General features: G+C 37.4%; 1 protein-coding gene across 2 annotated transcripts; it reads right to left on the reverse strand.

The window, feature by feature from the left end:
* Positions 1–3,294: 3,294 nt before the first annotated feature.
* On the reverse strand, positions 3,295–5,507 carry LOC115742021. Of its 2 annotated transcripts, none has more exons than XM_030676103.2 (4): positions 5,279–5,507; positions 4,578–5,035; positions 4,066–4,291; positions 3,295–3,828 (listed from the first exon to the last, which is right to left on the reverse strand). In XM_030676103.2, the coding sequence occupies exons 2-4, from the start codon at positions 5,016–5,018 to the stop codon at positions 3,320–3,322; spliced, it is 1,176 nt and encodes a 391-aa protein (XP_030531963.1). In that variant the 5' UTR covers positions 5,019–5,035; positions 5,279–5,507; the 3' UTR covers positions 3,295–3,319. The 2 variants fall into 2 exon arrangements, with proteins under 2 accessions (XP_030531963.1, XP_030531955.1); XM_030676095.2 differs by having other exon boundaries at positions 4,578–5,044; positions 5,279–5,506.
* Between the last annotated feature and the right edge of the window lie 6,444 nt (positions 5,508–11,951).

The following is an 11,951-nucleotide window of genomic DNA, read 5'->3' on the forward strand; positions in this document are numbered from 1 at the left end:
GGGATGGATGGACCATGGATTTAAGGTTAATCCATGCGAGGGCAAAATAAGTATTATTTTCGGAGATTTTCCACTTTGTTTTATCTTCAAAACTTGGATTTTCGTGTAATAATTGACTTTAAAGTTCAATTTATTTATAAACAATTTTGGGGGAATGACAATTTGATTTGTCGTGAGTGTACGTAGCTTCGGCCTATCTTATCTCGAGAAAGATGGCGACGCATGCGGGTAATTTGTGACACGATGTGCAGAGCCTAGTTCGGCCTACCTGTAGTTTTTTCTTCTTGTAATGGATCTTTCTGACATTCAAAATTTTTCTAATGATAGTTTCAAAGTTTCAAAAAATTGTGAGTTGAATATGGTTTTGGCCCTTTCGAGTTTTCAAGATGCTGATTCCTAATCACAGTCTGTCCATCGTTTACTCTTGATTTTAAGTCGGACTATCTAATTGTGCACATATCCTCTCAACTACATTTCGAGGTCGGAGAAAAGATTGAAAGGTTCAAAGTCAAATTTGGCAATGGTTATAACGATTAGAAAAAGGAATATCCTTCGAGAGTGGGGAGAAATTCGCTAGTTCTCACTATAATATCCTTGTATCTCTCCTAACTCTTAATTAAGCCCTTATAAGGATGAGAAAAATAAGAGATTGATTATGTGAAACAAAAAGGAAGAAAAGTAAATGGTCACTGCGGTACATTTTGCTATCATTTCTTGTGCAATTGACACCAAAATGATAGAATTGATCTACATGATTTTATTACATGAACAATACCCAAATTAGATTGTTTCTATAACTTTGGTACCACCTTATTTATGCAGACGCTGCCGACACCAGTCACACCATTCAAGAGACAAAGTGATCCTTTTTGACCTTGTCTAGTCTGAGCCATAGGGTCGTGGCACTTGTAATGACTAATGAGATTAGAAGTGGATGATTCTGGAGATTAATGATCTGGCAATCCATTAAGGGAGGACCTTCACTAAACTCTAATGTCATTGGCTTGGGAGTTTGCAAATCAACCTCACGGAGGTCATTTAGATGGTAAACGCATATTCATCAATAAACAGCAAGAATACCCAATAAAAAATTGGATTAATACCACGAAAAATCATAACCTGATATATCGTAATAAATTTATCTCAAATTAATTTTGTGTCCCCAAAAACCTTAAACTAGTATACCCGAAAAATTACCCAAACCGATATAGATTTTCATGTGGACTTACTGTGTCACTTGAGTTGTTGTCATGTGTCATACAGCTCGGGAATTTCAGGATAAAGTTAAACGGAAGTTAATGCGGGGTGAATATGTCACGAGCGTACCAATTTGCATTTTTTGGTGATTCAAAAATTAGTTTTGGATAAATTTATCATGACTATACCATTTAGGCAATTTTTTATGACTTAGAAATTAATTTTTTATAAATTTAGCATAAATGTACTAATTTGGGATTTCTCGTAATATTTATCATTGAAAAAAAAAATCACACTTAAGGAAATTGAGAGGGAGAAATCAAAAGTGGAAGGCAACAACAAGTGGGACTTTCAAGTTTGTCTTGTAGCGAGTAGATTTGACTTCTTCGAATACCCTCAGAAACTTTGAATAACAAAGGAAAGCCACTGACAAGGATAATGTGCATTGTGCCTAACTAATCAATTAATCAATATCATAATTTGTCTTTTTGAAAATGTTCTGCCTGCTCTGTCTAAAGGAAAACTGATCTGCAGATATCAAGGTTGGTCCAATCTTTTTCCACTTGATGATTCTTATTCTTTCCCTCTTCTGTTTCCAACTCTTTTCTCATCTTGTCGAGGGGCTTTTCACTCCACGGCTGTAATGACAGTAATTCTACTGTTTAGTGTCGTGACATATAAGCACTTGAAATGACTTCAATAAACGGCCAAAATCTATTATCTATATGATCCTCATATGGACCATACAAGCACCTATCTTTTCGATTACCATGTCACAACCACAGCTTTTCTCATCCTCCAGATCCATCAAAATCGACCTAGCAACAACAATAGTTCCGGTTAAGTAGCAACATCACCTATAGCCAATCCGGGGTCGTTCGATGCAATTCAACCGTTTGCAAGACCAAAGCCATACTGATGGTCCCATGACCAAGGCCTACTTTTTTTAAATGCTGAAACTTGACTACTCATCATTCTTGTCCTGCCGAACTAGGTATGTTCCAAGACCAGAGCCATACTAATGGTCCCACGAACTTGAAATTCCATGTAGCATGTGCGTCTATGCTCCAATTGAGGAACAAAGGTACAAAGCAAGAAGTAGAGAAAAAGTTCTCTTATAAAGTGGCAGAGGGACATCATGAGGACAAGGTAAACTACAGGCGGGTCAAGGTGAGTGAAAAGGACTGGAGGAGTGAAATGTGAAACAGGACACAGATGCACAACCTTTCTCAGCAAAATGTCTAGTAAGGAAATGATTAATGCTTCACACTTCTGGACTGCACATGCCGGCAATCACACAACAGGACAAAGACCTTATACCAATGCCAACCTGATCTGAGAAACCACACAATACCATCTGAGAACACATACTTGCAGAGGGAATTACGCCTAACAACCAGAGAAATGAGAAGAAATCCACTAATATGAAAACTAGCAAAATGCGACCGGGAAAACCCCCTACTTATATTTGTATCATTTACCTTCAAGCCAATAGGCAGCAGAGTAGAAAAAAGAAACTAACTTAACTGTGAGGACCACAAGGCTTGCAGTAACCTGCCTATGCAATGACTCTAGCGGGACAGGTTAAAACCCGAGAATGTGCGCTAACCTGTGTGCCTCAAGCCATCTGAGCTGGCAATATAGTTTCTTCTGATTTTGAAAATCAGGATTAAGTGGTGGTGATGACCTTGTAGAAAGTCATTTGAGTTGGTAACTATTGAATCCTAAAATAGCATAGTCAGAAGCATAATATATCCACCAGGCGAGGAAGCCTTTGGATTAAAACAATATGATCAGAGGGAATCCCTATTTGGGCCAGGGGAGAAGCCAAACATTACATTCAAGTTGATATGTCAATTTATTGATGATAATAAATAATACCACCAGCAAACCACCAAAAAAAAAAACTCGTTCTAGAGTGGGAACATATTCCAAACCTATATTTTGGGAAAAAAATCAGCAAAATGCAAGCATTGCTCAGAGAAAAGAAAAACAACAATGTGAGTCGATTGGGACCTTCCCACGGGGAAACGCCAAAGCACAATCAAAGCCAAGTTTGGCATTTACGCGGTCATCTAGCAGAAAGAACATGGGCTGAAAAAGTAAAACTATGTACATGAGTCTATATTCCAGATAAATCTTCATTAATATAGTCATTCCACATTTCAGTAGCAACAGAATCACGCAATTGCAAAGACATTTCTAAATCTTCTGACACAAAAGGAAAATCCAGGTCCTGGGTCTCAAAGAGCATTGGCTGTTCTACCTCCACGGAGGGCATCGACTCATCCATTTGTATCACATCTCCATGCTCAAACATTCTAAAAAGCCAATCATCCGGTTTCTCCCTACGTATGTAATTGTGAATAGCGCAAGCAGCCACGACCAACTTTACTTGTGTCTGCAATGGATAAGGAGGAGTTGATGTCAAGATCGGGAACCTGGCCTTCAAAGTGCCGAAGATGCGATTTGTGACATTTCTCAATAATGAATGCCGATGATTGAACAATTCTTTCGCATTCTGCGGATGATGATCCCTTGGAAATCCACTCAACTGATAGGGTACATCATGATATGGGGCTACAAAACCTGGCAGATTTGCATACTTGGTGTCCACCAGGTAGTACCTGCCTGCATTAGTTTAAATGGCATGACAGTGTCCAGAGCTTAAATAAACATACGACAAGACACCTCTTATAAGAAAGAATTGACCAGAGAGTTGTCAATAGATTCTCAATGAGAAAAGAATGACATAAAATATACTGTAAAGTAAGAGACTAAGATTCTTTTTGTTTTAAGTAAATGCAACTGCAGGTTGTCCAACGAAACTAGTAGTTAAGCCACAAGTTCCTTTTATGTATAAAGTACCTTCAGGGACCTGCAATTTGTTACGCCTTGTGAGAGCAGAATGTAGGACTCGCAATTCGGATGCTGAGCCCTCCCACCCAGCCAAGACGTAATGAAACTTGAGGTCAAATGAGCAAGCTGCAAGCACATTTTGAGTAAGTAGACTGTTTTTATTGCGGAAAGGTCCTTGTTCATCTACAGCTACCATCACTGGGAATTGTATGCAATCGACAGCTCCGACACAGTCCTAAAAAACAAAGATTCAAAGTAATACAGATCAAGGGCTGGAAATTCATGTCACCTGTCATATTCAAACTTCGTAGTTTGCCAAGTCATTTCATTGAAAGACCCTATATTTATGCAAACTATACTTTAAAAGTTATGTGCATTAACTTTATCACATTCAGGTTCGCCCAATATGTGCAAATTTATGTCAGAATTGGTCAGCCCTGGATAACCGTTAAGAACAAAAAATCAAAGACAATACTTGCTGGCCTTCTCGAAAAAGTGGACCAACTTGAGGGAACAACTACCTTGAAATAAGGATATAATCTGGGATTTTCCTGGACTTCTTGAGGGACATCACTTCCTGGAGGCTGAAAGAAATCTAACGAAATTGCCACAATCGCATTCAAGACATTGTTGAAATGTCGACTAATGGTTTCTCCGGAGTACCTAAACAATTCTTGAACAGCTCGTGTCCGTAGGTTATGGCCTATTATGAACAAGAATATGCCCAACTGCTCCTCAATCTTGATTTTGTTCGTATGGCGCAACAAACCTCTCGATTGCAAAACGTCGCACAATTTGTAGAACACGTTCTTATCCATCCGAAAATTGTCCAAGCAATCTTCATTCTGACCATTAAGTACTTCATCCACAAACTTGGGCCCATTAGATGCTACACTGGGCGATAGTGCTTTCGGCATAGGATTTTCGAAGCCGCCATCCTTCTCATCGTCAGAGCTTTCCATGACACAAAAATAATACCCTGTAAGATCTTTCAAACAAAAAACACGTTCAAAAACTTGTTCCTTCGAGCATGTGCATATATCACATACTTCCACGACCACGAGTAACCAAAACATGATCCCGGCATCAAACAATATTTCCCTCAATCTACCACATTGATAGGAGATGCAATGTGATAAGCGCATAGAGAATACAAACAACGAGGCAATTGCCAGTCCTACACAGATTTAATTACTTCTCGTTCTGTGAATTGAATCCGCACCTGATAGTGTCGATCAACCGTTTGCTTCTTTGCCTCTGAGAACAAACGAGCGTAAAGAGACCGCCTTTTGGGTAGAAAGAGCCCTTCAAGCCTCTGGGTTTTGCTCAGGGACTCCCACCGGGCGTCGCAGACATCGCCGTGCGGGTAGAGGACGGGGAAGTGAGCGCGTCCGAGCAACCAAACCACACACGCACCCTTGAACTGTGAACGATTATGAACATAGCGGATCAGGAAGATGATCAAGAAAGACGGGTTCGGGCCCAGTTAGCCCATAATCGCAGATAAATTATCGGAGCGGGTCTAGGTGACGGGCCAACGTTGAGCCCGCCCGTTTACAGTTTGGGCTTTGGTGGGCCGCCAGTCATAAAGCCCGTTTCTCTAAGAGAGTCCCATTTCGAATGGCCCCTCAAAAAGACTGATCGACTCTGCTTCTATTTTCCCTCCATTTTCTGCCCATGATCCTGCTTCCGTTCAGTTGTATTAAATTTAGATAAAAGTTACAGTTAAATAAGTTTCGTTTTGTATAATGGACCGTGCTATTTGTCGAGCATACTTGGTACGGTAATGTTTAATTTTCAAAATCTTGATCACATCTAGAAGGACGAAAAATCAGCATGCTTGGAAAATTTATAAAGTTTGCTCGAGCAGTTGCTTAACAAGCACCACGGAATGCCCGTAGTGAAGATTTTATTTGAACATCTCACGGATTTAACAACCGAGACTTTTCAACGACGAACTTTCAATCAATAGATAGTCTAAATGCTACAAATTGCATGTTCAAATCATGGTCTGTCTCCCGCCAATAATTCCTTTCGGGGGGTCATATCCGCCTCCATGTAAATTGAGCATTACAGTGGCACATGAACGGAACGATTTGTATGCAATCCTAAAGACTATATAGGTCAAATAAAAAAATTAAAAATACTCGTATCATTTATTTATTTATTTTAAAAAAAAGTTTGTGTACTTCCATTCTCTTATTTGTGCTGAGAAAATGTGTGAAACTTCCTTCTTTGTCTGATTAAGACAATGTGAGGTGCCGGAATGGAGACGGCAAAGGTGGCAAATTATGTATGAAGCTTCCTACCCATTGTCTTTTTTATGAGACAGGATTGAAGTTGCCACCATCATAACTTGGCAGAGTCCTGTATATTCTATGGTACTAACACATGCAGGTTCCTCTCACCCAAAGCATCTTTGTCTTTTTTTTTATTATTATTTACTTTTTTAGGTGTCCCGGTCTTCTTCTTCTTCTTCTTTTTTAGAAAGGAAATTTTTCATTTCACTTCAAAAAAGGGATATATAATTTCACAATAAATATGCAAATTAAACAAAGTAAGTAAATCTGAAAGATAACAACTAAGCACGGCTCGCAAAGACTAGCTCATTCCGGATCTATCATTGCATCAAAGCATAATCGATGGCCGATCACTAAATCTTGCATCAACATTAGTTGTGAGCACACACAAAGATTTCCTTATCTAGTAGCTATGACTTTGCTAAAAGGTGGTGTACGCTTAGGTTTGGTGTCTCCAACACCATCACCGTATAAAAATGACAACAACGCCAATAGATTGAAAGAGCATAGAAAACGTTTTGCAAATCCCAGGTTTATTTCTAAATCGGAATAGAAAGGCACCCAAAACTAAAATTATTCTTAGATTGAGAGGAAAAAAAACCTATCAAAAAGATATCATTTGATCACAAAATCACTTTCAGATAAGTCGATTGCTAAGGCAGCAATAGAGGAGATACATAGGCTTGCGGAATGCTCAACTATATGAAGCAAATATCGAAATTGAAGTGAGCAAGCAAATTCGGAATAGTAGATTCTTTCGAAATACTCAAGTTTCAAACTTATGTGCTCACAAAATAAAACTCTCCACGTGAAAAGTTGACCACGTCTCGCAAAATCTACAAACATCTTGACAATGAAGATATAGAGAGATTGAAAAACAAAAGAGGCCGGGGGCGGGGGGGGGGAGGGGGCGGTCCCTCAAAAAAGTGCTACAGAGGAGGAAGCTTGGCAGTGGTTTTCGAAGGGAAGATAGAAAAAGTTGGCCTGTACTCAAAATTAAGGCAAAAGGAAGGGAAAATAATATAAATGGTCTATAAACTTTGACTCAATGTATTATTTATAAATTTTTAGTTTGTTTAATATGGTGCATGAACTTTAACGTGATATAAAATTTTCCTTGAACTTTCAAATTATTTTATGTTATCCCTAGACTTTTGATTAATATCCTACTTAGTCCATTGACAATATGGAAATTTCCAATGTTATCATTCCATTACTTTAAGCTCAATGACGACATTAAATGTTTCCATATCGTTCATGGACTAAATTGAACATATACCAAAAGTTCATCGACTACATTAGATGAATTAAAAGTTCGGGGATGGCAATGCGTAGTGAGTTAAAATTTAGGTACCATACTTAACAAATTAAAGGTTTATGGATGATATTGCATATTGGATTAAAGTTTATAGATGAAAAATTATCAAAAAAGTCATAAATCTATTGCAATTGTGTCAATTTAGTCCTAAACATTTTGAATTCATGCCAATTCAGTCTATTTGGCTTGTCGATACCGACGTAGATAATTTCTAATAATATTTTAATACTGTTCAATTTATACGGTTATTTGTTTATAATTTTTAATAATTTTTTTCCTATCTTTTTATATATTTTTTTGTTAGGGTCGGCAGTAGGTGGCCGGCCACCGGACTGAATTGACATAGATGCAAAAGGTGTATGACTGAATCGATAAAAAAAAAGTTTAAGATTAAATTGACATAATTACAATAAGTTTATAATTTTTTTGATAATTTTTTTATTTATGAATCATTTATATGCGGACGGGTCTGGTGAGATATCCTTCTCTATCTACTTACTATCCATCAGACGTTTCCAACTAGGAGACAAAAAAATGTAGACTTGACACGCGAAAGTGAAGCCGAAATACACTGACATGATTTCCTTAAGATAAAGGTGGAGCATAAGATTCATTCTATCTCAACCGAGGCGAATGATGTTTTTATTGTAGAGACATTCAAATAAAAATTTAAATCTGACACTTGTAAAATCAAAAGAACGCCTAGATAAATATTTTCTAAATTATGTGACATCGTACCTCGAAACACCTAAAATTTTCACCACGTTTGATACGTAGGTCCATATACGAATTTTTTGTAATTTTTGAAAACTCGTATATCGTTTCTAATTTTAGAGAGATTTTCTTTTTGTGTCTTCACTAAAATCCTAACACAAATAATTAGTTTCGTTCCACGAAAGTTTGAGTTCCTTTTCCTAAATCAACTTTCAAACATTACCTATATTTTCGAAATTACAAAAAAAAAAAAAATCTTCCTAATCCGACCGTATTTAATTTCTTCCCACAGCGCAAAGTGTAAGCTCTTTTTCCGATTTTAAGATCAACGAACTATCTACATGTGACCCAAAAAAAAAAAAAACTACATGATTCCGATAGTAGAAGAATAGCAGCATTTCTAGGAGCAAGTAATGTAACAAGTTGTAACATACATCGGGCCACCAAAAACATAAACTTTTTAATTTGGTGTTCTCGTTGGATATTTCAATGGTTTTTACGTTGTTATTGATGCAATCGTTTTGTAATGGCTTTAGTGATAATTTGACCAAGCCAAGGCCATCAATTTGTTACTGTTTTGATTGATTGATTTTTTCAATCAATCTGTAACCGCTTTGATTTGATTGATTTCTTTTTAACTTTCTTGTTTATGTGCTTATAAAAATATTTTATTTTACAATAAAATCATAAAAAATAAGAGATATTCGATTATCTTCTTTCTCTTTATTTAGCTGGGTTTTACGTTAACGCCGTTGTTCTTGCTCCCTTTGTTATTTCGTGCGGAATATCGAGGAAGATCCGTTGTATCCTAGAAGGATAGTCGCTAGAGCCTTACGAACCGAGTTATGCACTCCTAGAGGCAAAATGCTTGCACTTCTCAGATATTCTCGACCTTATTTTCTTATCTTCTTTTACGTATTTCCAACAATTGTTATTTTTTCATAGAATTTACTATTTTTTCCAACATTTCCAGTCTTTTATCGGGTTCGATCTATCACAACATCTATAAATCTAAGGGCCTACTTGCTTGTAAATTTTGCGGAACTAGAATTTTCGGTTTCATCTAATTCGAGAGTATTCGAAATCCTTTATAACATTCAAACATGGATATACATGATCGTATGTAGTTTCTTCGCAAAATTTCCAACCTCCAATAAAATAACATAATTTTCTGACAAAAAATAAAAAAATAAAATAAAATACTTTATTCTTCATGTTCAGATAAGATGACGGTGCTGAGCTGGCGTCGTGAGTTAGAAACGGAAAATCTCTCATCGTCGGTGCCACGTCAGACGCGTGGAAAAAGGAGGAAATATTCCATTGCTGTTCGTCGGTGGGGCCCAACGCCGACGCCAGCTTGCTGCTTTCGCGTGCACGTTCGGTTCGTCCCGTGCACTGGTAAAACGACAAGCGGTTTGGGATATTATTTCTATATTCCATTCGCCCGACGATAAAAATCTTATTTTACGTGCCTAAATAATATTTAAATATAACCGGTATTTCACGTGATCCTTGAAAAGGCTTAGAATGTAACATGCCAAATGGAGGAATGCGCACGTTAAATCACTCGAGGGGGCGGCCTATTTTTCGACCCTAAATTATAACCTCGGAAGCATCGGCATTCTTCGAAAGCCTTCGTCGAGTCCGACACCTTTCGATATGCGATCGATACATGATCAGCGGCCCCCGACATGCCAACGAGATGCGAGTCTAGCATCTCGAGTCTCCCGACAACCCATCTTGACACGCACAAGATCAATTTTAAGCATTTTCAATAAATTATAAATCCAAATGTTAATTTATAAAAAATATATATACTTAAGTCATATACATAACCATCCTCAAATCAATATACCGGAAAGCAAAAGAAATAAATTAATCGTGAATTCCTAATAAAAAAGAAGAAGAAATACTCATTATCGAGATATTTTACACATGATATATACAAATATATATTTAATATATAACATGTCGAAATTTTTTATTTTTTGAGAAATGACATGTTGGCATGTCATGACGTGTCGTGTCGCGACACGTGTCGATTTCGGCGCTACTTAGATCGTAGTAATATCCACATCTTATGTTTGACGCACCTTTTCGTTGTTGTCTTTCTTGTTATTCGATTGTCCGGTAGGTGGGGTTTACGACAACGTAGGACATTTCCTTGGCGGACTCTTATGACAATTTAGACTTTTTGGAAACATAATTGATTGGGCTGACCTATCGTCTATCATGCCTTTACTCTGATACTGAAAAATTGGTGATGATTTATGTTTGTCAATTTTGAACTAATGACCCAATCATTTCCCATTGCAAAGCACGCGCGTGATAGTTATTTTGTTTCTGAAATCAATTTCTAGCTTTCTATTTTTAGTTTATGGACGAGTTTCTAAGCATATAAATGCGGTTGATACCGATACAAAATTTATTCGTTTGGTAACAACATGAAATTTCTAGCTGCCAACGGTCGGTGGACGGCGATCGATGGACGGGCGAATGACGACCAACGGACGGGTGAACAGCAGCCCCGCGGATGGCGACATGGATGAAGGAGAGAGAGAGAGGGAACGAGCGATGGGAATAATTCTCATTTCTCATTTCTGTTTTAGAAACGGAAAAAATTTTAAGTTCTCATTTCTGCTGCAAACCTATTTTTGAAACAGATTTTTGTTCCAAAAAAAGAAAAATAAATTTGTGTAGCCAAACGGATTTCTGTTCCAAACCTGTTTAAAAAAAAAAAAGATTTGGAATTAGCCCTTTTCAAAATCATATCCCGAAAGGATATATTAAGATAAGAGTAATGCTGCACGTATTCGGACTACACCGAAAAATCTTAGCAGCAAACAGATATGCCAAATTTAGGATTGAAACAAGTTTTGTTGATGATTAGATGTTTGACTTTCATATTAGCTTTGCGATATCTATTGTTGCAAAAAAGTATTGGTTTATCGAAATTGCTGCACTTGCTATCAAGCTAACATAAGACGGTGGTGGATTCATTTATGGATGGATTTCTTGACAATAGGCAGGAAACTTCTCTCAACCGCGTCTAGAGTTGACGTATTATTGCGAGTTGATTTCTCTGTCGGAATCAATTTTAATGTCGCAAAAATCAATCAACTTGAATATTGTTCCCAAAATTGAACTAAAATCCTTCATTTTAAGTGAGGCATCCAAACCACTGGGAGATTGACCCAATGGCGATTCTTCCCAAATGGAAAAAAGGAGGTGGGGGTTCGAATCCTCCCGAAGGTGGATTCTCCTCTCCTGAATCGAGGGGAGTGGGGTGGGATGCAACCTGCACATGACTTATGGTGTATACAGTGTGACCGAGGCATTCGGTCTCACATTTTATTTCTAATCGAATATTAATAAGTGTCACTACTCATTAAATCGTGAACATGACAAAGAAAAAGCCAGCAATATTAATGATGATAAAACTTTGTCCACAAAGTTTGGATAAATGATTTTCCAATACTTCTTTGCAACAACATATATCGCAAAGCTAATATTAAAGTCAAACCTCTAATCATCAACGAAACTTGTTTCAATCCTAAATTTGG

The sequence above is a fragment of the Rhodamnia argentea genome, chromosome 6 (genome assembly GCF_020921035.1).
Source record: "Rhodamnia argentea isolate NSW1041297 chromosome 6, ASM2092103v1, whole genome shotgun sequence".
In the NCBI taxonomy this organism is placed as follows: Eukaryota; Viridiplantae; Streptophyta; class Magnoliopsida; order Myrtales; family Myrtaceae; genus Rhodamnia; species Rhodamnia argentea.

Excerpts from the sequence above, each read along its gene's own strand:
- LOC115742021 (XM_030676103.2), bottom strand. The coding sequence starts at position 5,018 with ATGGAAAGCTCTGACGATGAGAAGGATGGCGGCTTCGAAAATCCTATG. Across the intron at positions 4,292-4,577 it reads GATTATATCCTTATTTCAAG|GACTGTGTCGGAGCTGTCGA; the intron begins GTAGTTGTTCCC and ends TTTGTTTTTTAG. Across the intron at positions 3,829-4,065 it reads CAAATTGCAGGTCCCTGAAG|GCAGGTACTACCTGGTGGAC; the intron begins GTACTTTATACA and ends AAACTAATGCAG.